The sequence below is a fragment of the Aspergillus brunneoviolaceus genome (assembly GCF_003184695.1).
Source record: "Aspergillus brunneoviolaceus CBS 621.78 unplaced genomic scaffold BO95scaffold_56, whole genome shotgun sequence".
Taxonomy (NCBI): Eukaryota; Fungi; Ascomycota; class Eurotiomycetes; order Eurotiales; family Aspergillaceae; genus Aspergillus; species Aspergillus brunneoviolaceus.
In genome coordinates this window covers 101755-128814 of record NW_020290786.1, presented here as the reverse complement: position 1 = coordinate 128814, position 27060 = coordinate 101755, and the positions used below count along the sequence as shown (strand labels likewise).

The window sequence follows — 27060 nt, the reverse complement described above, 5'->3', positions numbered from 1 at the left end:
ATATACCCATTTTCGCCTCCGCGATGGCGATCTTTCACCAAGCGAACTATACTACGGGCCGTCTGGACTCTGACCGCGGGTCATAAAAGCGAAGCGGTCGAGATGTTGCCAAGACGTGTTATATTGACTAGCACCGCGTGTGGGGATGATGATTCTACTCGAATTCTTGCGAATCACGGTACCGCTCTGGGTAGTATAGGTTTGACCCTTATAGTTGGGTCCCTGGGCTATTGGGCCATCGGGCAAATGCCGCGGTAACTCCTTACTGGGTCCATATGATAGGCCGGGCCTGAGCCGGCTCCAAAAGAAGTGGCACTAAATTGACGATACGAGAGAGAGTGGAGACTCCACTGAGGCTCGGAGTGGGGAGGCGAGTTTCACCATCCTTCCCGGTCATGGCTGCTGGCGAGAACATGTCGAACAGGGAGCACAGGGAGCACAAGGCCTATCAGAACAGCCTCATTAGCATGCATTGGGTTCGATGCGGCTCCAATCATGAACCCCGGATCGAGTTACAAGCGAGCAATCCGCAGGCTTATCAATCTGCCGGTTGGGCGTATGCATCACTAACTTAGCGGCCGGTGATGATGAATGCCTCAGGCATTACCTTACGGGGACATACAGTACATCTTGGTCGGCATCTATCTCGCTCCAAGTATCTCTAATAGGGCTTTAAGATGCATAGTCTGAGCCGAATCTAGTCTTTCCAAACTTCACTATCATCTTCTCAGCCATGCCTTCATCACACTACCCCATCCGGTGGGGCCCTATGCAAGCACGGCACAAAACCGTTATCTCGTGTCTGCAGGCCCGTGGCCAACGTGGATGCCGGTGCTTGGACTGCCTACCAAGACACTAGTGCGGCTGATTGATAACTTCTGACTCGGCAGGGCACTAAATGTGTCTCTTGCGCCAAGAAAATAATATAGAGAGCCCCGTTGGGTACAAAGTGATGACAGCAAGTCCCTCGCCGCTAGAGGTCCTAGCTCTACTGCTCCGAATTGCATGCATGCCTCCAAAACCATGCCAAAAAATCATTGACTAGTAGAAATATCCAGAGTGTACACGTTACTGCTTCTTCACCACTTCCCTCGCGATAGCATCCTCCACCAACTGCACCACACTCCTCCGGTCAAACACCTTCCGCGTCCACTCCAGGAGCACCTGCATGTACCAGGGGATCGCCCAGCGCAGCGGCCCCAGCCACCACGCCTTGGGCGCGACGATCATGGCGGCCCCACTGGCGGTCTGCGTTGCCATGAGCGTGGCCCCCAGCCCGGGGCTCATCGCGAGCCGCTGGCCGTGCACCGCGTCGACGAGGGACAGCATCCCCAGAAAGAACGCGGCGTCCATGTCCGGAGGGAAGTCGCTGGCGAGGGTGCCCGTGGGCGGGCCGGTGTGCGTCTTCGGATGGCCCCAGATCAGGAGGGTGGTGTCGGTGTGTCGGCCTGCAGGAAGAGTGCTGGCGTATGCTTCGCCTTCGGTGGTGGACCAGAAGGGGTCGTCGGGTGATACCCTGCCCTGGGCATTAGTATCATTGTGGAATGATCCGGAAGGGAGTAGCTCACGGCCAGAAGTTGTGCGGAAGGTATGGAGGGATGAGCGTCACACCGTCTGCCGATCGCGTAGGTAGCTGTGATGCATGACCCCTGCGAGATGCAGTCTGAGGGTATGCTCCCTCGGTCGTGTGGATGGTATCGATCACACCGTATGTGGTCGTAGTGCCTGCCGCGCCGGATTCCACGATGAAAGACTCGGCTTGGTAGAAGTGGATGTGGAGTGGAGGTGCCTGGGTGGGGATTAGCATTTGCCATGTACTTGCATGCACGAACGAAAAGAAGAAACACCGACTTGAGGATGCTGTTTCCCCAGCTTCGTCAAAGCATGCCCGCCAAAATAGGTCGCCCGCATCAGGACGGTGGCGTCCAAGTCGGCGGGTACCTGCAGGAACTCGATGACAAAGGAGCCGTCGAACATCTTGTGCGGGCCCCCGAGAGGGGCGGGGAGCAGGGGTTCATCGCCTGTGGGACGTAGGATTGGCATTTTTACCGAGTGATCACACCGAGAAGGAGCACAAGCTTGGAAGTTGACGGGGGGTGCTGGCAGGAGCTGGCAGGATACCACGGCGGCTTATAAGGGTTGATGCACGAGGCTAGCGGGGCCCAACCGGGCTAATCCACTTGCCCTCAGCCCCGGCCGTATGCTGACAAGCTATACGAGCCTGGCGACCCAACTCCATGGAGCAACGTTAGTCATGGACTTGCTCTCTTCTTTGTCAGTCTGACAAATGGAGCCAGATGGGAGTTGTTCTTGTTTTACGAGTTGGGCTTGCCTCCGAAGCAAGAGGACGGGGGCGTGTGGCACCATTATTTGGAATTTTGGACAGCACAGTCTCAGGGTCACAGAGTCGAGGCAAGGTCTCGGGGGGATTGCCTGTGGTCTAGAACTATCAAGATGTAAATGCCTGTAGATCAATCAAGACATCGCAAAGAGTGAGTTGGCAGCGGACAAGGATTCCGCCATTGCTGCCTCAGGCCTCACGCCCAGCTCCAGCCGTAACCAACTTCCAAATAAGGACTAGTGGGCTCATGGACGGCGGACTAGCCCGCAATTTCCGCCTTCGGGCAAAATCGGCCCATCGCCTGTCAACTTCGAGGGACTTTTTCGTTCTTCAAATTCTTACCTGGGTCTCTTCTGAGTTTTTACAAAGAAATTCCCTTCTTATCATTCTTAGCTCCCGATTCCATGGCACACCGCACTGGAACAGAAACGAAGCACAATTTTGACGCGACTCGGAAAGTGCACCGATGCGGGCTTCACATGGGCTTCAATTCGAATTGGTACATAGAACGGCGCATTATTCTACTGGAGTGGGGCTCTCCGCTGCTGTCGTCGCAGCTACAGAGGAAGGCTGAACAAACCATTCTTTGGCAAGATAGTTTCTACTTCGTGGTCATAATTCTTCGTTAGGCATGCAGCGACATTCAGATCCTGAGAATGCACCCCTCATTCAACGACCTCCGTAGTCTCCGGCTCTCTGGGTCCTTTGCTTAGCCCCGGAGAATCTTGCGTCGTCCCAGGCTGCGGCACGATCGTGTAACGCACGCGATTGCGCAGGAACCACCTGGATCCATTAGTATGGACTTCACACGAAGTGCATTGGGGCACGGGACGAGGGAATCGACATACCATAGGGCAACACTCAACACCGCTATTGCCGGCACCCCCAGTCCCACACTCAAGCCTATGATCAACTTGTTGTTCTTGCCATGGTGCTCGTGGGTTGCCGTACTATTGCCACCAGTCGCAGAACTGCTGGCCGATGTGGTCTGAGTCGGTGGAGGGATATAAGATACCGGGCTTCCGGAGGTCGCGAGCAGCGTGCGCGCCCCCGATCCAAAGGGGCTGGCACTCGGCAACGAGGTGAACGTGTTCGTTGGGAAGATCGCTGCTGCCCCGGACGCCACGGTCAAAACTGTGGTCAACTCGGTCTCGATCGACGTGGTGTTCTGGAGCGCGACGGGGCAGTTGACGAGACCGCTGGACGCGCACTGCACGAGGGTATACCGGGTTACCGTGGAGAGCGTCGTGGTCTCGAGGCTCGCGTCGCGCTGCGCGAGCGTGGCCGACGGAGTGATCGTCGATGAGGCTGTCGTGGTCGTCTTGCTGCCCGCGCAGAGACTGGCGAGGGTGGTGTAGAAGACCGGCACGGTGGTGTTGGGCGAGGGCCCCCATTGATACGTATCCACCGCGACGGTAGCACCGGCCGCCGCGCCCACCGCGAGGGTATATTCAGCCACCGCTTGGAACGCGCAGTCGGCGTCCTCGCTAGTCGTGCCATTGACCTCCAACTGGAAGTCGGCCACGTAAGCGAAGACCTCTGCGCCAATGCCCGCACTGAAATTGACGGCTTCAAGCACGGAGAGCGACTCCGCGGGCGCGATGTCGAATCCCACGCTGGCCTCCAGCTGTAAGAGGGCCTGGAGGCTTCCGTAGCCCTGGATGGCGATCGGCAGGAATTCAACTTTCCCTCCGGGACTGTTCACGTCAGTGGCACACCCCTGGCAGCACTGCATTGTGGAGAGCAGCGTAGGTTGATTCCCACAATGAGGGTAGACTCACAGTGTAATGTCCGACATCCCCTTGTTGAACAGATCGAGCGCAAGCACCAGCCCGTCATCCAATTTGATATGGATCCCACTACTAATATCGACCTCCGCCTCGGCGACCAACACCAGCGAGACCTTGAACAGTGCGCCCGCGTTGAGCCCCGGGATCGAGATGCCCACGATGCTCTCCGAGGTGAACAGATTCAATGTGTACGTTCCACCGGCCGACAACTGTACATCCAGCTCCAGGTACAGCTCCAGATTGTCAAATTGCAACTCAGCATGAACGCCAGGGAAGTCCTGGGTTGTATTCAGAGTGAGGTCGAGATCCAGCGTTGGCCAGGCGGGCATGTCGACCAGTTCGAAGTGAGTCACGCCTTCGACAAAATCCTCCGCTGCGTCGCGCGCAAATGTCTTGAGCTGGTTGATTGCGACATCTGTCACGTTTGCGAGCTCGTCTGTGATGCTTTCCACGAGGTGGGTGACGTTCAGGTTGTCCTCTACGGTAAGGAAGCCGCTGACCGAGCCGTTGATGTAGCAGGACGTGCATATGACAGCGAGGCCTACTTCGACATCCAGAGATCCTTGTTTCGATGTGCTAGACTCACTGGGGGTGGAAGAGTAACGTCAGCTTACGTGTGATGAATTTTCATGCTGGGCGAGCCGCGCGGTACCTCGCTTCGATCGAGAAAAGAGTGGCATCGACCAAGCTCTTGGTTAAGGCTGTCTCGTTGAGTCTGTAGGTCGTGCCTCCCACTGCGCGCAGGGCTTGTTTCACCGCAATTGCGGTGTCTGGGTCGGGGCCATGATGATTGGGTCCCACAGACGAATAGCCTGTACTAACCGCATGCACGATGCAAAAGAATCGCAGGCAGGCGAGAACGCATCCGCCCCAGTACATCATGATTTCACGCTCCAGTCCCACACTATCGCTCCCCTGCCCCAGCTCTGGGGAACCAGACGGAATAAATAGCTTGGGCGAAGACTTCGTCGCATTGCTAAGCCTCGCTAAGCCCAGCAACTAGTCTGCTGCAGCTCGCTGTGCCGCAGGGCGAGATTAGGCCATCTGCCAGCATAGCCGACACCGTCAGCACGCTAGCAGGGGTGAGCTGCCCATTCCCCTCACCAGGATTCGCGCACGCAAATCAACTCGCTAGCTCTCAGAACTATTTGTTGCTAGCTATCTTGGATATGAAATTGCTCATCTATTTTCTAGCTGTGGTCAGCACTAGTTATGCACCATCTCCATCCACTTAACCACAATGACAGCGGCCGACAGCTAGCGATCCCTTCATATTGTGGCTTCCATGGCATCGCCGCAGTCAGCCTAAGCCTTCTCTTGGTTGTATAGTTCAAGGACACAAAGCGGCCGGGATGAAGTGGAGCGACATCACTGCCCTGGGGCTCTTTTCTTAGGCTCAAGAGATGGTAGTAAGGCGTTGCCACGGCATTCCAACTGTATTTCCTGATACGCACGTTTCTGCGAATATGTATCCAACGCTTCATGTTGCCTTCACAATTTTAGACATCAGACCCAGCAGAAGCAGTAAGAAATGGGTACAATATAATAAAGATCGGCATAATCGTTTGTCTTGCTGGGAAAATGACATCGCCTAGAATCCAAGGACATTTAGACAATCTTTGAGGGCTGGCGAGTCCTGCCGTTGTCCACGGCACTTCTTCTGTGATAAGCGATTTAAACGCCCCCTATCGAACACGATGCGTGATGTCAGTTCCCAGTCCTCGAGATTGGCAGACCTGTACACTCAGTAGCACATACACGTCCCGTTCTCCCGGATCAGTTCCATCAACTCTTCATGGCGATCGCGCAGGTGATCCAACATCGCACGATCGGAGTCAAAACTACGGTGGTCTTTGATCCCCCGATCGCATTCAAACAACACCAGATATGCCCGTGACTATCAGAGCCATAATCCCAGGATGGCTCTGAAGAAGCCCGCCGAATGCGCTGCGTATGTCGGCCGTGGATATGCTCAATCAAATCTGCCGCGTCCCGGCATTCGTTACCGTCTTCCGTGCAGGTGTACGATGACATGGTGTTCTCGGTACAATAAAGAGTTGATGCTTGGTGATCATGGAAGATGAATATTGTAGGGAATTCAAGATGGGAGGCTATCTATCGTGATAGTATATAAGAGGACACAATTCTGGATCTGCGTCGTCACATAGATGTCACCAACTGCATGTGTACTTACAGAATGCGTGCAGTGCGTCCCGTGGGTGCGATGTAAAAGGCACCTTGTAGCTGCTGAGCATGTGAACATTATCTCATAATGGTACAGGTTTGATAACCCTATACCCAATCACTCGTTTTGATAAGAGGAGATTGAAGCTAGATGTCAGCACACTACACCTAGAGGAGCAGCTGTTTCTTCTTTCCGGGTCCTCTCTTGATCGTTGGCCCATGGATTCTCATATGAACATATCTCCGAAGCTTGACAGAATGTCGTTCTGTGTCCTGTGTATCGACACAGACGAGCCACCGTCGTCAATTTGTTCATTTCTGGTCTGCTTCACAAATCACTCAAGGCAGTGAGAATGTCAGGATTACCCCCCCCCCTCGCATTAGACCTGCTCACTACCGGCCGACTCCTCCCGCTCGCCATCCTCATCAACGTGGAGGGTATCCCACTTCTCTAAAAACCTATCCAGGTCAACGTCATCCAGCTGCGACCGGTCACCACCCGTTTTGGACAAGGAATTCGGGTTCGGGTACAGACTCTTGAAACGCTCGCGGTCCTTGCTCTCCCACATCGCCTGCTCGAACTCGGTGAAGAGGGCGTCGGTCTCGGGCGGCAGCACGACGCTATTCTTCTGCGCCGAGACCTGGATCATGCGCAGGATCCCCTTCATCAGGGTCCATTTCCGAGAAAGGGCGCGGGCGAACACGCAGAGCTCGGTGAATGAGCTCTTGTACTCCGGGTCCGGGTGGTCCAGCACCTCAAGCAGGGTGAACAGCGCCATGCTCACCCAGTGGATGGTGGTCGGGTGGATGTAGTCGATCCCCCAGCGCGTGCGATGGATGCGCAGGAGGCGTACGATGGCCAGCGCCGACTCCACGCAGAGCTTCCGCGCGGTCGCGGCGGTGGCGGCGCGGTCGCTCTCGTCGTCGTCGTCTTCTTTGTCGGCATCATCAGGGTTAGCTTCGCCCTTTAGGAGGCCCCAGAGCATGATTATGAGGGTATGGTAGAAGAAGCTGGATGATGCGTTAGTCCATTTTCCATGGCCGCATGTAGTTTCGAGAGTGAGAGAAGAGAGTGGGAACGGAGCTGAAATCGCAAGACTTACTGCAAGCTAAACGCCTGCGGGACAGAGCTGTTTTCGAGGGTCAGGCATTCTGGTAGTTGCGCTCTCCAATCATCCAGCCTTGGTTGCACCTCTTTCAAAGTCCGGTGCAGGTCGCCTCGTGGTAGTTTTGACCCGGTTCCAAATATCGATTTGTTGGTATCCACGTTGATTTTGCTCAACTCACACCAGCTGTTGAAGACACAAGGGATATGCGACTGCAGTGGGGTGGCCTGCGGCTGGGGATAGGGCGACCAGGTCTCATCTTCGGCGTGATCGCATGGAAGAAGGGGCCTTCCGGGCTGCTCGATGGCCAGGTATTTCATGTATGCGATCGATGCAGTCCTGGGAGCTGTGAGCCGAATTGCGACGCGACCACCGAAATTACAACAGGAGCAAAAGATGAAGATAGCGGTGCAAAGCACACAAGTACGCACGCTGTGAGGCAATAGAGGCCCCAGATAGTATTGTTGACTGCGCGGCTCTCCCGGGTCTCCACCGACGGTGGTCGGTGTCTTTTTGAGTACTCCTGGGCCATATCGTTGATCTGGCTCAGATACCACCATCCCACACGGTCCTTCCCCATGGCTGCCATACTAGAGATGGTTCTTCAGCAGGGGAAACCCGGTTGCAAGGGTCGTGAATGAACTCACCACACATACATCACCCCAGAACCTTGGAGGGTGGGCACATCCAGCTGCCCTTCTACCTTCTCATAGTGTCGTCGGGCCTCCTCATAGAAATGCGCCCCCTTCGAGTTAGGATCATCAGGATCGGCGTAAGCTTCCGGATAGTCGGAATGGAACTGTGATCGCATGGGGGGTTAGTGGCTGTTCCGCAACTCAGCCGAGTAGTCAGTCATCTTACACAGGCTTCTGCAAGAATGCAGTTGAACAGGAACGGAGAGCAAAATGGCGAGTCGAGCTTGCCTGATCGGGCATCCCGAAGGAACAGGTCGCGATCGACCCAGTTGTAAAAGGGGTGACTCCAGGTGAACCAGAGAGAGACAAGATGCGATACCAGGTCGTCGGAGGTGGTAACGGAGGTCCAGGGCGCGGCAGGTACCCGGTACACGGGGATGTCGACCAAGCGGTTAATATCCATGGCTCGGTGGACAGAGACCTTCTTATTGGCCGCATACAGGAGTTCATATCGATCTTCCCCGGCCAAATACTGGTCCATGTAGAGCTTGAGCTCGCCCAGCGGGGCTTTACTGCGCACGAGATTCAACAACTGGGCGGCCTTGGCGTCCGAGCTGTCGCGCAGCGAGTGGACGACCTGCAGTAGAAGATCGCGCTCCTCCTCGAGTTTTTCGATCTTGCGCTTGTGGGCCAATCGCCGGCGGCCATCGTCGTCGAGATCGAATACACATTGCAGCTTCTGCTTGGTACACCGGTCGCAGGAGGTGGCCCCGTCGCGCACGCGACACTGTGTCGGGGGTTCAGTCGTGCAGGCCAGACAGGTGGTGAACAGGTGGTGACTACCTTGGATTTGAGTCGCTTACACTCACTACACGCCATCGAGGCTTTTCTCTGTGGGGGGAGCGACATGTTGGTGGGTGGCGTCAGATACCCTCGCGCGCCCTCACGCGCCGACGGGGCGGGGGCAAGGGGCTGCATTGGAGGAAAGAAGAGGGGGGAGGGTGGACTGGAAGGGAAGGAAGGAAGTTCAAGATGAGTAGACGAGGGCAATGGCCCATTTTCATACTCAAGTACCTTTTCTCCAAGCCAAGCAAGGGGACTAAAGAAGGGAGTTGAGCTCAGGGCTACCCAGGCTGATGCACGGGCGAACCTGGGGGGGGGGGGGGGGGGGGGGGGGGAAGAACAAGTCATTTCGCATGCTTGAAGGCAGGATATTTATTCCGAGCCCCGCCGGGATCGACCGTCCTTTCCCCGTGAGTATCGTATCTAATCGCTGCTCCGTAATCTGTATTTTACCGGAAATCAGCTCCGTGGTTTACATTAATGAGAGTGTGTGAGAGTGGAAACGTTTGCCGACTAACCCTCACCCTTGCAGCACTTTGGCCGCTTGGCAGCAATCGATCGACAATCGATCGACACTCCAGAGGCGAGCCCATCCATTACCCTCTGACCCAATTCGCTAGGAATGTGAGCACGGTGAGAAAGAATATAATCCACAACCGTCGTCCACATGAGCAACCTGAAGACCTAGTTGCCATCGTTAATAATGCAGCTTGGAAGTGGCCAGTGGCCAGTGGATGAGTGCGCCCTCCAGTTAGCTTGAGGCGTCGGCTATTCTTGCCCCAGGAGCTTTCTCTCTTGCCGGCGGCGAAATTAAGGCTAGGATCGCATACAAGCACACAAATCAGGCCAGATGTTGACCGACGCATCAGAATTTCGAAGCCTAGTTTTCGACACCCCAGATCCTTCCCGTATGGCAATAGCGCTACACCTGTGGTCAATCTTCAGGCAAGGGACTGATTGAACGATGGTTTCTATTCGCACCGCTTGTGCTCTTAGCTGAATGAAGGCACGCAAATCTAGGTTGAATTTTCTTCTATGCATTGACGTCAGTCCGCTGACTAAGAGATGTGTAGCTTCACAGCAGCCAGGCTCGTTACTGTTCCGTTCTGAACCGTCATGGGTATTCTGTCTCTCGTACTCGTTTCAGTGTTCTAGACCCTAATAACACTCGCCACGGTGGCAACCAGCTCCCCCTCATTCGATTCATGGGTCTTACATCACCATCAAAGGATAATAAAACCCCCCTGAACAACCCAGTACATAGCACAGGGGAGAAATACAACATCAAGTTGCGAATTGTTGTCTGACATCTCATATACCGGCATGGTATATGTTTACTGAGGGCTATACATCATCATGATGTGTCCTCCAAATGAGGTTGGGCCATCCTTACCACGGAGCCTCTCGCACCCAGAGGTACTTAGTCTTCACCTCAGACCTGTTCCACCAAAGGGTATCTGGTCATGGAAACGACCCGATCCCCCTTCATTTCTCGCCAGCTGGGAATCACAAACCCAGTGCCAAGGTAGATCCAAACCACGGCATACTCCATCAGCAGGCCCATGAGAACAAACGGAGCGATCGGACCGGCGAGATCGTTCCATCGGAGATCGGTCGCATGGAAAACCGAGAGAAACAAATAGGTGATGCGCACAACGAGGAAGGGTAGGGCCAGAGCCATCGCCTTGAGAATCTGTGGTTGCGCGGTTAATACAGGCAGGAACGCTATTGGTGTTTATCGTGAAGACAGAAACCCACAGTATAGCTCATGTGCGAGAGGTCAGGAAGATGCATCCAGAAGTACGCCTGCACGAGGAGCAGACAGGCTTCGAAAACCACAACAATGCTATATCCAGCCTTGACGAGCTTCACCCCCGTCGCGACATCGCTGGCACTGTCGCTCCCTTCGAGGCACCCGCCGGCAATCTGCAGCCCCAGTCCGACAAAGAACAGCATGCGCGAGAACATCAGACAGCGGTTGATTCGTGGGTTGACTACCTCCTTCTCGTGTGCTAGGATGATGCGGATGAATCCCAGGGTCGCGGCGATCAAGGGGAACACGCCCGTATTGAGCAGGATGATCGAGGCGACCATGATGCCAGTTCGGGGTTTGTGTTCAAACAGAATCACTAGAATGCCGGCGGCGACTCTGACTTTTAGATGTGTCAGAATCACCATTCGCTTATAGCATACTCTGAAATCCGAGGGTGTTTATCGACTTACTGAGCGAGAAAAAGAGTATGATCAGCCATGACATACGCGGCCGCTTGTGGCGGTAGTATGCGTGGTATGCTGATACGAAAATGACAGGGATATAGAAGATGATTTGCGCGATGCTGGCTTTGGAGTGGTCGTTGAACATGATGGCGTGGTTGACTGCTGTGTGAATATATACGGAGGATCAACCCGCAACAGATAAATCTGAAAGGCGATCGAGAGATGAAGATGTTCACTGAACTGGAAAGTGGGAGAATGACCGAGTCAATGCCAATTGAGAAGTAGCTCTATGATGCATCTTGCTGGACCGTTTCTCTCCTTTATAAACATTTTCTTCAAGATGCAATGATGCGATGTAGGGCTTCCAGGTGTCGGGGACAAGCTCAGCCTCCGAGATCTCGCAGGATGAACCCCCTTTTCGGACTAGCGGCGATGTTAGTCATCCACATCCCCCCAATCTTTCCCAGTTGGGCATTGACTCAGCCCCAAATCAACTCCCTTGGCCATCGATCTTGGAAACCTCATGGCACGCAAGATGCAGCCAGTTTAGGACCAAATCCACTCTGACAAGGGAGCCTCGATCTTCTCACTCGCTTGGCTCACCTCAGCCATCTCAGATCAAAATTTTTGTCTTGTCCACACCGACTGAGGGTTGATTCCACGGCAGCCTTACGGGGCAATTCAGGCCCCACTCGGGAAGCATGGTTGGAGTCGCCGGAAAATCCAAGGGTTGCAATACCTGTCGAGCACGGAAAATCGCGGTATATGCCTATTCCTCCTCCATCGTTTGTCTGGACACTGAATGTCTCGAGTTAGTGCGACCAGCAAAAACCGGCATGTGCTCGATGCGCTCGATCCAATCGAGTGTGTGGCGGGTATGAGCGGAGCAGGGTCTTTGTCACGGTCCAGCCAGGAGCGAAGAAGAAACACGTGTATCTCAAGTCTTCTCCCTCGCCGTCAGAATGGCCAACTGAGGGTTCTCCGCGCTCCGTCGAGACATCGACACTCACGCTTGGTGGGGACGATCAAGCACTCTGCTCATTCGGGGAGAGGGCCCCGGCTTACACCCTGCTCCGGAGACACCACGAGAGCCACAACCTGGTTTTGTCTTTTCTTGCCAATTGTCTCCCACCGGAATGGTCCAAGTCCCCGTCCAAATCGTGGATCACACTTCTTACAGAGCTCCCCATAAAGACTAAAGCCCTGGAAGCAAGCGGTGTCGCCCTCGCAGCCGCAGCAGTCGGCCACAAATTCAACGATCCGGCATTGGTCCGGTACAGCCACAGCCTCTACACCCGAGGACTTCAGCAACTGCAGCGCGCGCTGTGGAATCGCAGGCTTGCCCAGGATGATGCAACGCTGGCTACTTGCATGGCTCTAAGTCTGTACGAGGCAACGGAATGCCCGAATGCCGGGTCAGAGGGGTATTTTGGTCATTGCCAGGGCCTTCTTGCCTTGGTGGAAGCGCGTGGGATTGAAGCCCACTGCTCCGGCCCGGGCCACCAGCTGTTCCTCGGTGTCCGAATGCCAGGGGTGAGTTCCTTGCTAGCTGGGTCCCGAGCCGACAAGCGATCGAGTCATTTGTGTGAAACTCACCTTCTCGACCACAGATAATCTACGCCCTGGAAAACCACTCTTCGAGCTTTCTATCCGATGCTGCGTGGCTAAATCAACCGTGGGGTCGAACCCCGAAAACCCCCTTTACGCAGGTAGTCGATTGTCTCGCGCAGGCGCCCGGGATTCTCCAGCAGGTGTTCCTCCTACCCAGCCTAAGCCCTGACCAACAAATCGAGGCCTGTTTCCAGCTGATCACGGAATGCTGGCAAATCGACGCAAAGCTGGACATGGTCTATGCTGCCATGCAGGGTGGCAGCTCGGACCCGCTTTACTGGCCGGTTGCCTCGAAAAACCCCCCTCAGGCAGCACCCGAGCATACAGAGAACCTCTTCCCGTTCGTTTTCCACTTTGCAGACTTCGAAACCGCAGCGACGCTCATCCTGCTGTGGGCGGTGCGGGTCCTGCTGTGGTCGGGTCTGTGCAATTTGTACGATGGCATGTTTCCGAACAGCTGCATGCTACCAGCTGATGAGTCAGTGGGGCCGCTTCGAGCCCTCGGCTATCGGAGGGAGTATGTCTCTATGGCCCATCATGTCTGTCAATCGGTTGAGTATCTGATGCAGGACGAATTTCTGCTCGCAGGACCGCTGTCGGTCACTCCGGCGCTGGGAATCGTGATCGACAGTCTGCGGTATCAACCCGGCCATGCCGCGGTGGTTGCATGGCTGCGGGCGGCCCTGGACCTCGTTCGGCAGAAGGGGTTGGGAGTGTTGGAGCATAGTCGTTGATTTGTCCGATCCGTTCGGAATCACGGACTGTACGTATTGTACTATGTAGCACGGGCGCATATAACATGCAGAAGACCCGGCCTTGTTGTAGGCTTATCAACCCTACTGTTTTCTTGGGACCAATACTTTCAAGGCTATCGACAATAAGAGCCGTGTTGGATGTCGAATGTAGCTGTTGTTTGCTACGAATGGGCCCTGAATTGTCGTTCACCGATCGTGCCAGCTGCGCCAGCCCACGAGCTCCTGTATCAGATCGCGAGAGAGACTGCCCAGAGTTTGTGACTGCCCTCTACTAAAGGCGCCAAGCCCCGTCTAGATGCGGAACCAACTCTGGTTGGCATGCGCAGTCTAACCAAGTGGACTTGTGTTGATGACCGCGCCGGGCCGGACTTTAGGCTGAGCAGGAAAATTAAACTCCGCTCGCTGACACTGACGTCGACCATGAAGGGAGACGCCATGGAAGGTGTTAGCAAAGCCCAATGGCATAAAAGAGGCTTGTCGCCTGGGATTGCGGATCAAGCGAAGCCGTGAAAGCATAAACATCAAAGACCACATTACTCAGTTCCCTTTCTGACTCTTGGTTTCTCTATTTCTTCTTCCTTTTCTTCTCCTCCTCTTCTACCCGAGACCGACCGGCAAAAAAATGGCGACAAGAATCATTGTTGTAACTGGTAGTGCTTCAGGTATGGGCCTCGCAACGGCTACCAGCCTTGCCAACAGTGGACATCATCTGGCGCTCTGGGATATCAACAGTAGCCGGCTCGCGGAGGTCGCAAAGTCCCTTCAAGATCAATACGCGGGCAAGGTTTTGGCACAGACCGTCGACGTTTCGGACCGTTCCGCGGTCAAGGCTGCTCTCGCGGAGGCACAGCATCACCTTGGCGCTATTCATGGGATTGCTAATTTTGCGGGGACCGGAGGTCGACAGCTGGGAGTGGAGTCGATCTGGGAAACCAGTCCAGAGGAGTACGATTTTATCGTCAACCTGAATATCAGAGGGCTGTTCAACATCCTGGGCGAGGCTCTGACTCCTGGGTTCCTGGGTGAACTGCAAAGCGTCGTGCACGTTGCGAGCATGTTCAGTACGCGGGGCTACCAGAAGGGGGCCGTCTTTGCTGCTAGCAAGCATGCCGCAGTCGGGATGGTCAAAAGTGCAGCTCTCGAGGTGGGATGCAGGGGCATCCGGGTGAATTGTCTGTTGCCGTATGTTTCATCCCTCTGGTCTTACCCTACGTTTTCTTGCCGATTTCTCAGAGACGAGTACAGTGGAGCTATCGAGACGCCGATGTTTCATGAGGTTAGGAACAACGCTGGTCTTTCTTCCTCCGCATCGAATACGCCGATTCCTCGGCCAGGTCAACCGAGGGAAGTGGCAGATGTGGCGACGTTCTTGCTGAGCGAACAGAGCAGCTATGTGACAGGGGCGGTGTGGAATGTTGATGGGGGCGCAAATGCTTGAATGCGAGTTGTGTGTAGCGACATCAAAGGACTGTTTTGATTGGAGTCTGTCGGAGTACAATTCATACCGTATTGATTTGAAAAGGATACTAAACTTCAAGAACAAAGTCTTGTGATTGACATCACATGCACTAAACCCCTCTCGCGTCTACCTGTCCAAGCTTCCACACCAGTTCATTAGATGCAGAGGAATTCAATTGCTCTGGATATCAAAACTATTCTCAATCCATCCATCTATCCTCCACCTTTCTGAGGCGTTATCACACTTAGTGCATGTCTGAGCTGTGGGGAGGAACTTGTGCCGTATGGTATACACTACTGTAGAAGCCTTTCCATGATTGATTGGGTTGTGAGGGTGGAGACCGTTCGGCCAAGCTTCCTTTTTCTTTTTTTGTTTTTTTTTCCCCTTTACCTCGGCTGATTACGCATGATCAAACCCAGTCTATGAAGACATAACTAATTTTCCAAAGGAGTGCAGTTACATACTAATAGCATAGGATTAGTCCTATCTGGCGCCGAATTCAATGGGACTACGGAGCACTTCGTAATATTATTTTCAACCTGATTTCACCGCATGAGAGGAAACGTCGGCTCTGCAGGTGAAAATGTTCATTTGCCTAATGCGGGAGATTAGGCGGCCCCTCGATCGCGATAAGCCAATGAAATTGCCGGCTAGTTACTGTATGCGGCAGTTTTCATAGAGGGGAGAGGCGAAACTGAAGCATAGATGTATTACGGCCCAGTGCAGCGCTGCATAGCCTTCCTGTACCTATTCGCCCTACAGCACGTGGACAGTTCCAGAATCGCATTGGAGTGGTCCGCCTTTACTCGGTGGTAGGATCGACGGTTCGGCTGAGATCATCACCCTGATCTCGATCCCTGGTTCTTGGCATCCCAGTCCACTGGTGACGCACAAGAGTATTTGGGGCTCGGATCGTTTATCACTACAGTTGTGTGCCAAATCTCAATACGTGTAGCTATTTTTTTTTTTAGTAGCCACAGGCTTCGCAGTCGTTGCTAGACTCTTTTAATATAATCATTTCAATGGACGAGGTAAATAAGTACTGTACTGTACTCATGCTTTTGTTGAAGCAGTAGCGTTCGGTCTACTGACTTCACTCAGCACTCAAGCCCATCTGGCTACGGATTAAGTCTCATAGTCTTTTCAGCATGTATATTCTATGTCGCCCTGGTCATGACATCGCTCAAACTCGCCATTCATTGTTGGCTGTCAAAGTCGAGCATAGCCGAGGATCTGTGTGGTCTCGGGGCCATTGTAACCTGTGCGGGGATGCTTGCGACCATTATCTTAGGTACTGTACTATCTCAATGACGAAGGTTCTCTCAACTCCCGCTAATCAGTCTGTAGGAGTCCTGCGTGGGATCGGCCGCAGGAGCGAGGAAGGCGGGATCGATTATGATGCCCTTGGAAAGGTTCGAGCACAAGCGGAGAAAGATCTTCCACAGCTGAAACCACCGTCTCTAGATCCAACTGGCCGTGCAGGTTCTCTACATCACCTCCGCTGCGTTGGTGAAACTGTCGATCCTTTTTCTGTACCGCCAGGTCTTCCAGCACATGCGAACCATCATCACCATCACCATCGCGGTGATCGTGGTGATCACCGTCGTCTTCATCTTCGTGGCCATCTTCCAGTGCCACCCGATCGGGCGATTCTGGTTTGAGCCCAAGGCCGCACAAGGGGCATGCATCAGCCAGCTCATCTTCTGGTGCGATGTGGCCGTGGTCTTCCTGATCAGTAATATCTGGATCACAGCTTTGCCTGTTCGGCCAATTTTGGGTGAGTCTTCAACGTTGGACATCTCACTGTGAGAACGTGGTTTGAGCATGCTCTAGGTCTTCACGTGAAATGTCGGTTAAGGACCGGTATTCTGCTGCTGTTATGCTCAACGGGTCTGTTGTGAGTCCCGTCTATGCAATGATCGATCCGACCGGACGGAACTGATGGACCTAATCAGGACGTGTTCGATGGCAACGATCCGCCTGGCCTACATCGTCAAGCTCTACAGGGGCAACGATCCGACGAGAGACATCGTGCCGATCTACTTCTGCTCCGTCGCGGAGATATGCGTTGCGCTGGTCTCTTTGAGTATACCCTCCCTGCGCTTGGCCGCCCGGCGGAAATGGGCGAGCCCGGCCCCATGCTGATTCTCCGGCTCGGCTGCATTACTTGAAGATATAACACTTTTGCAAGGTAAATAACACTAATCGCCAATGAAACAAGAGATTACTCAATGGCATATTTCGACAGAGCAACTCTTTTACTTACTCGGAGGAAGTGTATGATAGGTATGCTTTGGAGCGTAGATCAAGTAAAGAGCAGTAGTACTCTCGACAACCCTTGTCATACAGGCAGACATACTGGCAAAGAGTCTTGAACCTCTATCTCTTAACCAGCAGATTCATATGGAACATGTCTCATTCTACGTGTATTGACCTGACCTCAGTCTACTTTCTCACTAAACTTCTACATAAACAATGTGGCCAAGCAGAAAGGCTCTGGGGTCAAGCCCTCACAAGGTCTGGGTGTTGCAGTGAGACCTCGGAGTCTACCGCTCCAGCCACATGTTATCGTTCACCCTCCAGAAAGGAGGGGCCAGCTTCGTCTCATGTATCTAGTCTTGTCGCGAAGGAGAAGCGATGACGCCAGCGTGAATGAATTGATCCATTCTAGCGAACACAAATTGCAGGAGGAAAGTTAATCCAACCACTCCCCAACCCACTTCCGAAGCCATTCCGGCTGCACCCCCTCCACCTCCTGCAGTCGTCGACTGATCTCAGCTGTCCGCACCGTCTCCAACGCATTCTCCGACTCAGTCTGTCCGACCAGCCCCTCGAATAAGTCCAGCAGTTTGGCCGCCGGATTACGCGCCAGAAGAACCTGTAACTCCTTCTCATCGAGCTTCTGACGGCCCTCCCCGCGTCCAGCGGTCTCGACATCCAAACGAACCCGCTGCACCCACTCCCGCAGTGGGACTACTTCAGGTCCAGTAACACCGCGCCGCGCCGCGAGTTCCTCGTCGATAACAGGGAGGACCCTATCCCAGGACTTGGGGTGAAGGTTAAGAGGATGGTAAACCTGCACCTGCCCCCGCGCAGAATCAGCCATTTTCCCACCTTGGGCTCCGCCGAGAAGGGCTAAGTCGACCAAGACCTCGGCCAGAAGATCGATTGGGACCCAGTCGATGCGATTCAATGCGGAACCCAATGTATCTGGAAGGAATTTGAGATGCCACGAACTCCGGACAAGGCTTGGGAACCATTCTGCCGGGTTCCAGAGGCCCGGAAAGCGCACTACACCGGCTACCTGGCCGACGCGGGCAAATGCGAAAGAGGGTCCCCGCTCGTTATGGTTCTGGAATTGCTGCTGCAATTTCTGTTGCCCAGCGTGGGCGAGCAGATGCTCGGCGATGTACTTGCTGTTCGCGTAGCCGTTCGGGGCAGGGGTGGTGGTTGTTATGATAGTCTCGGGGTGAGGGCGGACTCGGTTCTATGGCCGATGGTGGAGCTAATGGAGGAGAGGAAGAAGAGCTGTGGGGACTGAGGGCAGCGAGTTGTGAAATTGATGAGGTTCACTACACCCTGGAGATGGGGCTCGAAGACCGCGAGGGAGTGGCTGAAGTTCACCGTCCAGGCGTTGTGGATGATCAATGTAGTCGTTTGCTGTAGCTGCTTGGAGACTCCGCGCTACAATCCGAGATCTACTCGGCTAAGATCCGCTATCCAGAAACTCACGCGAGACTCGTCGTTAGCCAGGGGCGTTAGACCATACGTCACCATGCGCTCGTGCCGTATCTCTCGAGCGTGTTCATTGCGGTTGAGGCAATGGATATGTGCCACAGAGGGATTGCGAAGCAGTGCATGGAGGATGTATGAGCCCAGTTGGCCCGTGGAGCCGGTAAGAACTACCGTCTGTGTCGACGGTCTGGTCGCAGACCGCACAGTGCAATCTGCGGGCAATTCGATCTGGCTAGTGAACTTCTGCAGCAGCTGGTCGCGCTCCTGAAGCAAAGTCTCCTGCTGCAGTTGCATTGACTCCCTACCCTGCTGATGCAGCTTTTCGACCGCGTGGGTGAGCGCCGTCACGGAAGGATGCAAGTAAATCAGATTAGGCGTGAGAGCAGGTAGATTGAGACCATGCTTCAGCTCTCGGGTCAATGTGATCGTCTGCAGGGAGTCTAAGCCAAGAGTGAACCAGTTCTCTGCATTGCAAAGCTTCTCTGCACTCCACCCCGTGATTGCCAGGATAGAGGTACGAATGTATTCGGCGACCTGGCTAGTATCATCTACGCTACCGGGCCCTGCCAACATGCCCCCGGTCGCCTGCGCCAACTTCTCAGCGTCGGCGTAGAGAGTCTCCAGCTCCGATGCATAGAGCATCAATGTACCAGCACGTTGGACGGTACCCTTCCCAGCGCGCAACATGGGTTTCTTCGGGGTGGTAAACAGAATGTGGCTCTTGGTGATGCGGGCGTGAGCCGGACAGGCGCTGTTGGCCTCCTGAATGCTTGGCCAGAGCTTCTCAATCATCGCCGCGCGCTCACTGGCACTCGGCGCTGCTTCTGCCTTCCCGAGCTCCACGATCAGCGCGGCTTGAAAGCGTTGAGCACCGGCGACCAGGCAGCCAGTCACCTCCCGGTTGGCGGCAACGATATGCTGCTCCATCGAGATTGGGTTCGTCTTCTCGCCGTTGAGAAAGACAATCACATCGTCCAGACGTGACGTTGTGCGCCACAGATCGGCCTTGGCCGGATGCGGATGACGGATGAAGAGGTCGGAAGTGTGGTATTCCTGACGATCAGGGAAGATACTGAAAGGGAACTGGTGGCGTTCGTACTCAGGGGTACGCACCATGACCAGCTCATGCTCCTCGCCCGAGAAGTGGCGCATCTGCACCCCGAGATGAGGGTGGAAACGCGTATAGCGCCAGTCCTTGGTCGGATCTCGGTCGGTCGTCGAGTGAATCGCGGAGATCAGTCCCATCTCCGTGGCACCATAGATGCTCACCAGTTTGATCCGCTCAGCCACAGTGTCACCGATCGCCTGGGGTAGATCCCCGCCGCAGTAACCAAGGAACTCCAAGTGGGTGCGGACATCGTCCAGTAGCTCTGGGGTCTGCGCCAGCTCCGAGACGATCGATGGTGTCACGAAAGCGAAGCTGAAGGGCGTCTGCTGGCGCGCTGCCACCATCCCGGCAGCGGTAGGCAAGCTTCCAGAGATTGGCATCACAAGCGTGATCCCTACAGGCAGAGTAACGAACAGGAGATGCCCCACTCCGCCAGCGTGGAAGGGGGGCAGCATCATGTACATTTTCTTGCCGAAGGCCCATTGGTTTTGTGTCTCAAAACCCGGGGGAGGGTCCAGAGTTTGCATCCGCATATGTTTGACAGCTGTCTCGTGGGTCCATGTGATGGGCTTGGGGATTCCGGTGGACCTTGAGGTATGGATTATGATCAGTGGCTCGAGGGCCGCTTCCGGGTAGGTCTTCGAAAATTCGAAGGGCGGATACTCGATGCTTACGAGTTCTTCGGGATATCGAGAACCTGGAGCGAGACGGCCTTCAGGATTGCTGCCGCGGCAGGAGGGCGTGGTACCGGAGCAATCAGCGTGGTGCAGCTGAGCTTCTGTAACAAGGACTGATGGGCCACGGGGCTGATCCGGGGCGAAGTCAAGAAGATGTGCCTTCTGTATTAGTTGAGACTAGCAGTGATGTGAAAGTAGTAACGAGAGTCACCATACGCAGTAACCCGCTTTCACAGCCCCAAGAATCAAAGCTGGGTATGGCAAATCATTAGGGCCCACGTAGGTGAGAACCTCTCCCTTGCCAGGGCCTAGGTGACTCACCAGCCAGTGGGCAAGGCCGTTAATGGCATTGGCGAGAACTTCGTATGTGACGGCCTGGTACCCTCTTCATAGCTTGCGAGGTTTCGGAGAAAGGCCGCAGGAGCAGCGAGAGGTTAGGACATATAGCTTCATCGTTCCTATCGTTGTTGAGACAGACAACGGTCAGGGAAAAGTCGAGTCGTGCCAACCCAGCAGCGGTCAATGTTTTGCAAACCCACGAAAAGGAAACAAGAACCAACTCCACTTGCGAAATGATGGTTGGAGATTCGAAAATGTGAATCGAGGTCAGCACTGGAGACTTTGGCATGGGATTGGACTTCTATATGAGAAAAGCAAACAGCCGAGTCCGTGTGATGTGAGTTTCTTTGTTACCCCGACACTAGGTCTTACTTTTAGCGCTTGTCATATGCGTGATTTTCACATTACCCGCCTGGAGGTACGCCACATTTCTTCTCCACCACGGCGTGATGTGATTCTGTCTTTGGGTCTTCTGGATCTGGGTCCAGTCGTACTATGAGAGACAGGAGAATCTTTGGTTTGGAGAACAATTCTAGCGCGCATCCGACTTGTCTAGGTAGCCGTTCTCGAAATCGGCGGCCCATGCGCAACGATCGGCAGACAGCCCAAAGACAAATTTGAATGTTCCTTGTCTCACAAAGGAATGTCAATCTTCTGCCAACAAACGAGAGCATCCAAGATCGAGCATGGTAAGGCACTCTGGAAGTCCGGGAGTGACGGGGAGGCATTCAGACTTGCGGCATACCGCATACTAGTCACATGCAGGGCGAGTCGAAGCCGCAGTCAATAATGTTGTGCTCATCGAAATCGCACAAATGTCTCACCAGAAGCGATGTAATTGACCACCATGATATCCATTGTCCGATTCTTCTGGTGTCGAGGATTAACGCTTGAGAAAAGGCATTAGTGTGAGTTACATCCAAAATTGGCGGGTCAACAGGTGGCGGCTTACCAATACTTCAAGACTTCAAGTCACCTGGACGGAATGGCCTAGTCTTGGACTTGAATATGAAAGTTCTAAGTAGTGAGTCTTGCTCGAGAATCTGGCGTATGAAACGCTCGTCTTCCGGTTTAGAAGAGATAAAACTTCGTAAGTGTGGACGGAGAGACAGTGTGCGACCTGCAGAAAGTGATATGACGATGCAGCTTCATCCTCCTGAGGTGACCGTGAATATTAGGCGAGCCTCCTAATATACGGAAGGCGGGACTGTGAGCGGGCGGGTGCCGACGTGAATGATGAGCAGACCTTGTGATGACCATGTAACCTAGCCTTAGCTACCTCCGTCAGGCGGAATCTCTAGAGCGACATTTTCTTTGCGTTATGTACCGATACTGACTTCGATCTGTTGGAGACAGTCATTGGGCCCAAAGGTGATGAAGTGAAAGATCTTGCGCGACATACACGCGTGATTGAAACATCGGGTGAGATCGAATTCCATCAAGGCACGCGAGTTTGACCGACCATTCCCGATCATTTTCCTAGCCTGGGTCCGAGTCTGGTGGTCTTAGAATGGGATGGAATGGGCATGGCATACGACAGATCCTACTAGGATCAGTTCATAGACCGCTAGGCCATCTACCTGGCGAGAGTGGCAAAACTATTATCAATCCGACCTGGTCACTTCGGCTCTGAGGTAAAGCCCGCCTCACTCAAAGCCCGGTGGCATTTATGTAATCACAAAGGTGTAGGCGGCTTAATTCGAACTGCGACGCGATGGTCACCTAGGAATGACGTCCGCAGTCTCTTTCGTCTCGGGCAAAATAGGTCTGTACTCATGCCCATGATACAAGGCAATATTTCCGCCGGAACCTCCGCCGGGGCGGATTCGGCTCTCCATTAGGTGTTTCCCAATCCGCAAGCAGGCTCACTCTGTTTTGATCCGTGGGCGTTGAGAGAGCTTGTAGGCGACACGAGGTTTCTGGATGATGTGCTAGAATCTCAGGCCTTTGTGGCCTACTCACATCTGGTTTTAGGCCTTGGTAGTGCAGGCTGTCATCTTGACCAGATTCTGGAGAATCCGGCTCAAGCCAAAGTGATGGTTCGAGTTTGACAGTGCACTGCAGAACACCATGCTGACAAGGCTCTGATCGGAAGAAATAGAGAAGCGCCCCCTTCTTCGGTCAACTCGAGATAGAAGAGTTGTTCCAGAGTCATTTTAGACCGGATACTTTCACTTACCTTGCAACTCGAGATCAAAATCGCTGGAACAAGGACCTCAGAGTCGTGACTGGGTGTTTATAGGGATGATTATTCGCAGGAGATGGCTCCAGAAAATTTGAATAGTTGCCACCGGCAATCAATTGTACTTCGAGGCCGTGGATTCACTTCTTGTTATCAAACTTTGCGGGTGGGCTATGAAGCAATTTAAAGCCGTTATAGCGACTCTGGAGATGATAGGTGATGTCGCCTTGCCACGGTGGAGATACTGGAGGTCAACCGCAGTCAGTTCCCTATCCCACATGCTCATGAGCCTAGCTAAGAGTTTTAGCAGCATTTGTCGCTCAATGGGTATGCCTCCTAGTGTAGTGGGCATCGGTATAGATAGTATGTTGTAGGACAATCGCATTCACGTGACCCTAAATGGCATTCTACCGGCCCGGTTAAGATTCAATCCTCCGGACAGTGAATGAATGTCTTCGGTTCCGGCGGAAGATGAGGGCTTCCGGGAGTCGGGATTAAGTGGGAACGGAACCCACTGCGGTCGGAACCGAAAACATTTCCCCTCACAGGCATCCGGTGACCCTAGAAGATGTTACAACCGGCTTGGCTTGAGGCCTGTCGGCCTGGCCTACGTTCCTTCGGATTCAATCATCGTTCAGAGGCTCCACTTCCCTAAACCTGGAGAAGTAACCCTTCGCTTCCCCATGGGACGACTCTCCGGGGTAGAAATACGGCCCCACGGCCACTCTGCCCCAGAATGCCTCGTGCAGTGTCGTGATAATAACGAGAACACATTTTTATCTGATTGATAGTGCTCATCCGCAGCACTTTGGCGCGATGTCCGTGAAAGAAGCCATTGCAGCAACCGACAAGGCTGCCCTAACCCGCACCGCACAGGCGGTAGCGGCTCGCGAATATGAACAACAAGGCTGGTTGGAGAGAAGGTTGAAGCCCAAGACCATCACCGCCCGATATCCCTTCAAGGGCGCCCCTCTGCTCTATGCGACATGTGCGTTCGGTAGTTTGGGCGATGCCCTGTTCGGATACAACTCCGGTGTGTCCTACCCCGACCGTCAAGCTATAAAAAGAAAAAAGAGAGGGATCAGGAAAGACAAGATAAACAAGAAGAACGGCTAAATGGCAAGTTCAACCCAGGTATCATGTCGGGTCTTCTCGTGAATCCCGTGTTTGTCGCCCGCTTCTTCAAAGACTACGGCGGTGCGGACGGTTCAACATCCGGGGTCGATCCCTCGATTACCGGCATAGCAGTGGCATGTTTACAGGCCTCCGCAGCGGTGGGCGCTCTCATCGCAGGACGACTCGGCGATATCATCGGGCGCAAGAAGTGTGTCCGGATTGGAGGGTTCATCTACTTCTTCAGCGCGTTCATCCAAATGTTCGCTCCTGGGTTTGGCACCTTCATTGCTGGTCGCACCATCCAGGGCCTGGGTGTCGGGTTTCTGTCCATGACTGTGCCCATCATCCAGACGGAGATCGCCGCCCCGCATCGGCGTGGAATGATGGTGGGGATTGAGTATACCTTCCTCATTGCTGGATACATGCTTTCGTGCTGGGTGGACTACGGCTTCAATTTCCTCTTGCCCGGGGAGATGTCTTGGCAGGGGCCGTTCATCATCCAGATCGTCCTCTCGTTTATCCTGCTAGCAATGTCATTTTATCTCCCTGAGACCCCGCGTTGGCTGGCCAAGAACGGATTCATGCAGGAGAGTCTGCAGACCGTCGCCGACCTGCACGCGAACGGTGATACCGAAGCCGAGCATGTGCAGAAGGTCTTCGTCGAGATTGAAGAGGCTGTCATCTTCGAAAGCAACCTCGGAAAGTCCACTTGGATGGTAAAATCCTCATGCCTTTTGTCATTCACGGCGATACTAAGACAGCCAACAGGAGATGTTCACGCGATACCGCAAACGGACCATTGTCGGGATCACGGTGCAGATGTTCGCGCAGCTCAACGGCATCAACATCATCTCCTTCTACCTCCCCAGCACTCTTGCCACCGCGGGCTTCGATGAACGAAAGTCTTTGCTCTACACCGCAGCGAACGCGCTTCCGTATACTGCGGCTACAGTCGTAACATGGTGGTTGGCAGACAAGTGGGGTCGGAAGCCGTTGCTCATCCTCGGAGGTGAGTTTCCCCCATAAGTGGGAATTTGATCCGGGCTGGACAGCTAACATTTCCATCAAACCAGGTGTCGGCATGGCAATCCTGCTCAGCATTGTCTGCGCCTTCACGGAAGCGGACTTGGACATCCACACCCGCGCGAACGGACAGTACGCCTTCGTCATGCTCTACAACATTGTGTACGGATTCACGTGGGGTCCGATGCCGTGGCTTCTTCCCGCTGAGATTTTCCCCCTGCGCGGCCGCAGCAAGGGCATGGCGCTGGCCACCACCAGTAACTGGATCTTCAATTTCATCATCGGCATGGTTTCTCCGGATGCTTTTGCCGGAATCCACGGGTATTTCTACCTGGTGATCGCCGGGTTCTGTCTGTTCTCAGCTGGGCTGGTGTACTTCTACTACGTGGAGACGGCGAACAGCACGTTGGAGGAGATTGCAGAGTTGTTTGGCGATACGGCGTTCGCGGGGGCGGACCGAGAGGAGATTCGGGGGGTGTCGGAGGTGAGGACTGACCATGGCAAGGATATTGCATAGTGTAGCATATATGATCCCTGGGGGTGTAATTCTTGTTCTGAGGCATCCATACTCACAGGGTATGATTTCAAGGCGAAAATTGCCCAAGACACCGGGGTACATTTCCCTCTATTGATGAACTATTCATGAGTTTACGCAGTCGAGCCGACATGATGCTTGAAGATATTGTTTTGCAAGTGATTTGAATCTTATTCTTCCTGAATGAGACAAAAACGGCGGCTGGTCTCTCTCGAAATCATACGCCCTCCCGAAAATGCAGGAGGGGTCATTTTGAAGTCAACCTTGGAATTGTGGTGCAGGATGCGACGCGCGTGCCGTGGAAGCCAGACATGCCGAATCCCCACCCGAATACGGGCGCACCCGCGCAACCTCACAATCCCTCTTTGTTCCCTCACAAGAAAAGGATGGTACTGTACTATGTGCTGTTCGCAGATAATTCTGGCTCCTTTGTGTATAGGTCTAAGAAGCCTTTCAAACCCAAATTACGATCACGAGTCTTGTCCCTATGAGCCTGGTCAGATGGCCCTCGTATTCAAACTTCCCAGCCACCGCTATATATATTGGGAAATCCATTCCTTAGGGCGCATTCTCATGGACCTGAATTCAACAGTCACATTGCGTTGTAGAACGTTTTCGGAACGGCGCATCATAATCACCATCAGATTAACCTCATGACCCCAAGACAACAGCATAATCCAGCGGCCCGATGTATGTCTGACTATCAACGCACAATGGAACAATTGATGAGATCAGGGCTAACAGCGTGCTACCAAAGCCGCCACTTGCGGGGTATCCCGCCCAACGCAGCAGCAAAAAGAGACCTGCACGGACTACCTGCTCTTCGACGCCACGCTGCAAGAATTCCTAACCTACAAGCGCGACGTGCAGGGACGACCCCCCTGGCTCGACTGGACGGACGACGGCTGCTCGGCCTCGATGGACTACCCGCTGGGCTTCAACTTCCACGACAGCTGTCTGCGCCACGACTTCGGATACCGGAATTACAAGGAGCAGGGGCGCTTCGACCACGCCCCCTCGAAGAAGGCGATCGATGCGCGCTTCAAGCAGGATCTGGTGGACATGTGTCGCGGGGTGACGACGCCGTGGCATCGCATCAATAGTCATTGGAGCTGCGTCAATTGTGCTCATCTGTACTATCGCGCGGTGCGGTGGTTCGGGAAGTTCGGGAGGCACGTCCCTAGAGTACCTCCGTTTAGTAAGAAGCGGTAGAGATGTCGTGATAATACCGTTCGCAAGGTGTTTGTGTATTTCGCTCCGCACGAGAGGGAATATCCTCGCCGGTAGAGATAGTCAATGTTGTAAGTACAATACGGAGTCGGGTGTGGATCATCAGGAATGTTTTGAATTGGGACTTCGCCTTCATCCAGGTAACCATTCGCCTTTCTATAATATTCTATGTTG

General features: G+C 54.0%; 11 protein-coding genes across 11 annotated transcripts; 5 read left to right on the top strand and 6 right to left on the bottom strand.

The window, feature by feature from the left end:
- Positions 1-1011: 1011 nt before the first annotated feature.
- Positions 1012-2412, bottom strand: BO95DRAFT_516593 (uncharacterized protein). The gene is made up of 3 exons (XM_025591830.1): positions 1852-2412; positions 1569-1789; positions 1012-1516 (listed from the first exon to the last, which is right to left on the bottom strand). Exons 1-3 carry the CDS (start codon positions 2041-2043, stop codon positions 1069-1071), a joined length of 861 nt encoding a protein of 286 aa, XP_025439702.1. The 5' UTR covers positions 2044-2412; the 3' UTR covers positions 1012-1068.
- A 402-nt stretch (positions 2413-2814) lies between these two features.
- Positions 2815-5043, bottom strand: BO95DRAFT_419219 (uncharacterized protein). Its single transcript, XM_025584488.1, has 4 exons — positions 4784-5043; positions 4123-4716; positions 3190-4038; positions 2815-3124 (listed from the first exon to the last, which is right to left on the bottom strand). Exons 1-4 carry the CDS (start codon positions 5011-5013, stop codon positions 3007-3009), a joined length of 1791 nt encoding a protein of 596 aa, XP_025439701.1. The 5' UTR covers positions 5014-5043; the 3' UTR covers positions 2815-3006.
- Positions 5044-5729: 686 nt separating this feature from the next.
- On the bottom strand, positions 5730-6544 carry BO95DRAFT_214609 (uncharacterized protein). Its single transcript, XM_025581142.1, has 3 exons — positions 6326-6544; positions 5890-6246; positions 5730-5816 (listed from the first exon to the last, which is right to left on the bottom strand). The coding sequence occupies exons 1-2, from the start codon at positions 6392-6394 to the stop codon at positions 5917-5919; spliced, it is 399 nt and encodes a 132-aa protein (XP_025439700.1). The 5' UTR covers positions 6395-6544; the 3' UTR covers positions 5730-5816; positions 5890-5916.
- Positions 6545-9213, bottom strand: BO95DRAFT_214608 (Zn(II)2Cys6 transcription factor). Its single transcript, XM_025581141.1, has 7 exons — positions 8900-9213; positions 8283-8843; positions 8069-8220; positions 7853-8011; positions 7419-7760; positions 6851-7326; positions 6545-6766 (listed from the first exon to the last, which is right to left on the bottom strand). Exons 1-7 carry the CDS (start codon positions 9032-9034, stop codon positions 6696-6698), a joined length of 1896 nt encoding a protein of 631 aa, XP_025439699.1. The 5' UTR covers positions 9035-9213; the 3' UTR covers positions 6545-6695.
- Positions 9214-10331: 1118 nt separating this feature from the next.
- On the bottom strand, positions 10332-11416 carry BO95DRAFT_475393 (uncharacterized protein; the record flags this gene model as incomplete). Its single annotated transcript, XM_025589846.1, has 3 exons — positions 11123-11416; positions 10658-11052; positions 10332-10592 (listed from the first exon to the last, which is right to left on the bottom strand). Exons 1-3 carry the CDS (start codon positions 11259-11261, stop codon positions 10332-10334), a joined length of 795 nt encoding a protein of 264 aa, XP_025439698.1. The 5' UTR covers positions 11262-11416.
- Positions 11417-12581: 1165 nt separating this feature from the next.
- BO95DRAFT_445350 (uncharacterized protein) lies at positions 12582-13564 on the top strand. The gene is made up of 2 exons (XM_025587131.1): positions 12582-12649; positions 12727-13564. The coding sequence occupies exons 1-2, from the start codon at positions 12641-12643 to the stop codon at positions 13459-13461; spliced, it is 744 nt and encodes a 247-aa protein (XP_025439697.1). The 5' UTR covers positions 12582-12640; the 3' UTR covers positions 13462-13564.
- A 423-nt stretch (positions 13565-13987) lies between these two features.
- Positions 13988-14920, top strand: BO95DRAFT_419209 (SDR family NAD(P)-dependent oxidoreductase; the record flags this gene model as incomplete). The annotated part of the gene is made up of 2 exons (XM_025584487.1): positions 13988-14664; positions 14728-14920. The coding sequence occupies exons 1-2, from the start codon at positions 14105-14107 to the stop codon at positions 14918-14920; spliced, it is 753 nt and encodes a 250-aa protein (XP_025439696.1). The 5' UTR covers positions 13988-14104.
- Positions 14921-16114: 1194 nt separating this feature from the next.
- Positions 16115-17086, top strand: BO95DRAFT_466159 (uncharacterized protein; the record flags this gene model as incomplete). Its single annotated transcript, XM_025589190.1, has 5 exons — positions 16115-16232; positions 16289-16353; positions 16406-16718; positions 16775-16838; positions 16897-17086. The coding sequence occupies 5 exons, from the start codon at positions 16115-16117 to the stop codon at positions 17084-17086; spliced, it is 750 nt and encodes a 249-aa protein (XP_025439695.1).
- Positions 17087-17636: 550 nt separating this feature from the next.
- Positions 17637-21089, bottom strand: BO95DRAFT_466158 (acetyl-CoA synthetase-like protein; the record flags this gene model as incomplete). Its single annotated transcript, XM_025589189.1, has 5 exons — positions 17637-18428; positions 18518-18625; positions 18674-20623; positions 20678-20836; positions 20940-21089. The coding sequence occupies 5 exons, from the start codon at positions 21087-21089 to the stop codon at positions 17637-17639; spliced, it is 3159 nt and encodes a 1052-aa protein (XP_025439694.1).
- A 2709-nt stretch (positions 21090-23798) lies between these two features.
- On the top strand, positions 23799-25638 carry BO95DRAFT_455243 (sugar porter family MFS transporter; the record flags this gene model as incomplete). The annotated part of the gene is made up of 4 exons (XM_025588317.1): positions 23799-24015; positions 24117-24814; positions 24867-25107; positions 25172-25638. The coding sequence occupies 4 exons, from the start codon at positions 23799-23801 to the stop codon at positions 25636-25638; spliced, it is 1623 nt and encodes a 540-aa protein (XP_025439693.1).
- Positions 25639-26269: 631 nt separating this feature from the next.
- On the top strand, positions 26270-26992 carry BO95DRAFT_445346 (phospholipase). Its single transcript, XM_025587130.1, has 2 exons — positions 26270-26346; positions 26414-26992. Exons 1-2 carry the CDS (start codon positions 26310-26312, stop codon positions 26866-26868), a joined length of 492 nt encoding a protein of 163 aa, XP_025439692.1. The 5' UTR covers positions 26270-26309; the 3' UTR covers positions 26869-26992.
- Positions 26993-27060: the final 68 nt, after the last annotated feature.

Excerpts from the sequence above, each read along its gene's own strand:
- BO95DRAFT_516593 (XM_025591830.1), bottom strand. The coding sequence starts at position 2,043 with ATGCCAATCCTACGTCCCACAGGCGATGAACCCCTGCTCCCCGCCCCT. Across the intron at positions 1,790-1,851 it reads TGGGGAAACAGCATCCTCAA|GCACCTCCACTCCACATCCA; the intron begins GTCGGTGTTTCT and ends ATCCCCACCCAG. Across the intron at positions 1,517-1,568 it reads CTTCCGCACAACTTCTGGCC|GGTATCACCCGACGACCCCT; the intron begins GTGAGCTACTCC and ends TGCCCAGGGCAG.
- BO95DRAFT_419219 (XM_025584488.1), bottom strand. The coding sequence starts at position 5,013 with ATGATGTACTGGGGCGGATGCGTTCTCGCCTGCCTGCGATTCTTTTGC. Across the intron at positions 4,717-4,783 it reads CTTTTCTCGATCGAAGCGAG|TGAGTCTAGCACATCGAAAC; the intron begins GTACCGCGCGGC and ends TTCCACCCCCAG. Across the intron at positions 4,039-4,122 it reads GGGATGTCGGACATTACACT|TCCCGGAGGGAAAGTTGAAT; the intron begins GTGAGTCTACCC and ends TGACGTGAACAG.
- BO95DRAFT_214609 (XM_025581142.1), bottom strand. The coding sequence starts at position 6,394 with ATGTTCACATGCTCAGCAGCTACAAGGTGCCTTTTACATCGCACCCAC. Across the intron at positions 6,247-6,325 it reads GGACGCACTGCACGCATTCT|ATAGCCTCCCATCTTGAATT; the intron begins GTAAGTACACAT and ends CTATCACGATAG.
- BO95DRAFT_445346 (XM_025587130.1), top strand. The coding sequence starts at position 26,310 with ATGACCCCAAGACAACAGCATAATCCAGCGGCCCGAT. Across the intron at positions 26,347-26,413 it reads GCATAATCCAGCGGCCCGAT|CCGCCACTTGCGGGGTATCC; the intron begins GTATGTCTGACT and ends GTGCTACCAAAG.
- BO95DRAFT_214608 (XM_025581141.1), bottom strand. The coding sequence starts at position 9,034 with ATGCAGCCCCTTGCCCCCGCCCCGTCGGCGCGTGAGGGCGCGCGAGGG. Across the intron at positions 8,012-8,068 it reads TCTGGGGTGATGTATGTGTG|TATGGCAGCCATGGGGAAGG; the intron begins GTGAGTTCATTC and ends AACCATCTCTAG. Across the intron at positions 6,767-6,850 it reads GGACCGCGAGCGTTTCAAGA|AGAAGTGGGATACCCTCCAC; the intron begins GTCTGTACCCGA and ends ATAGGTTTTTAG.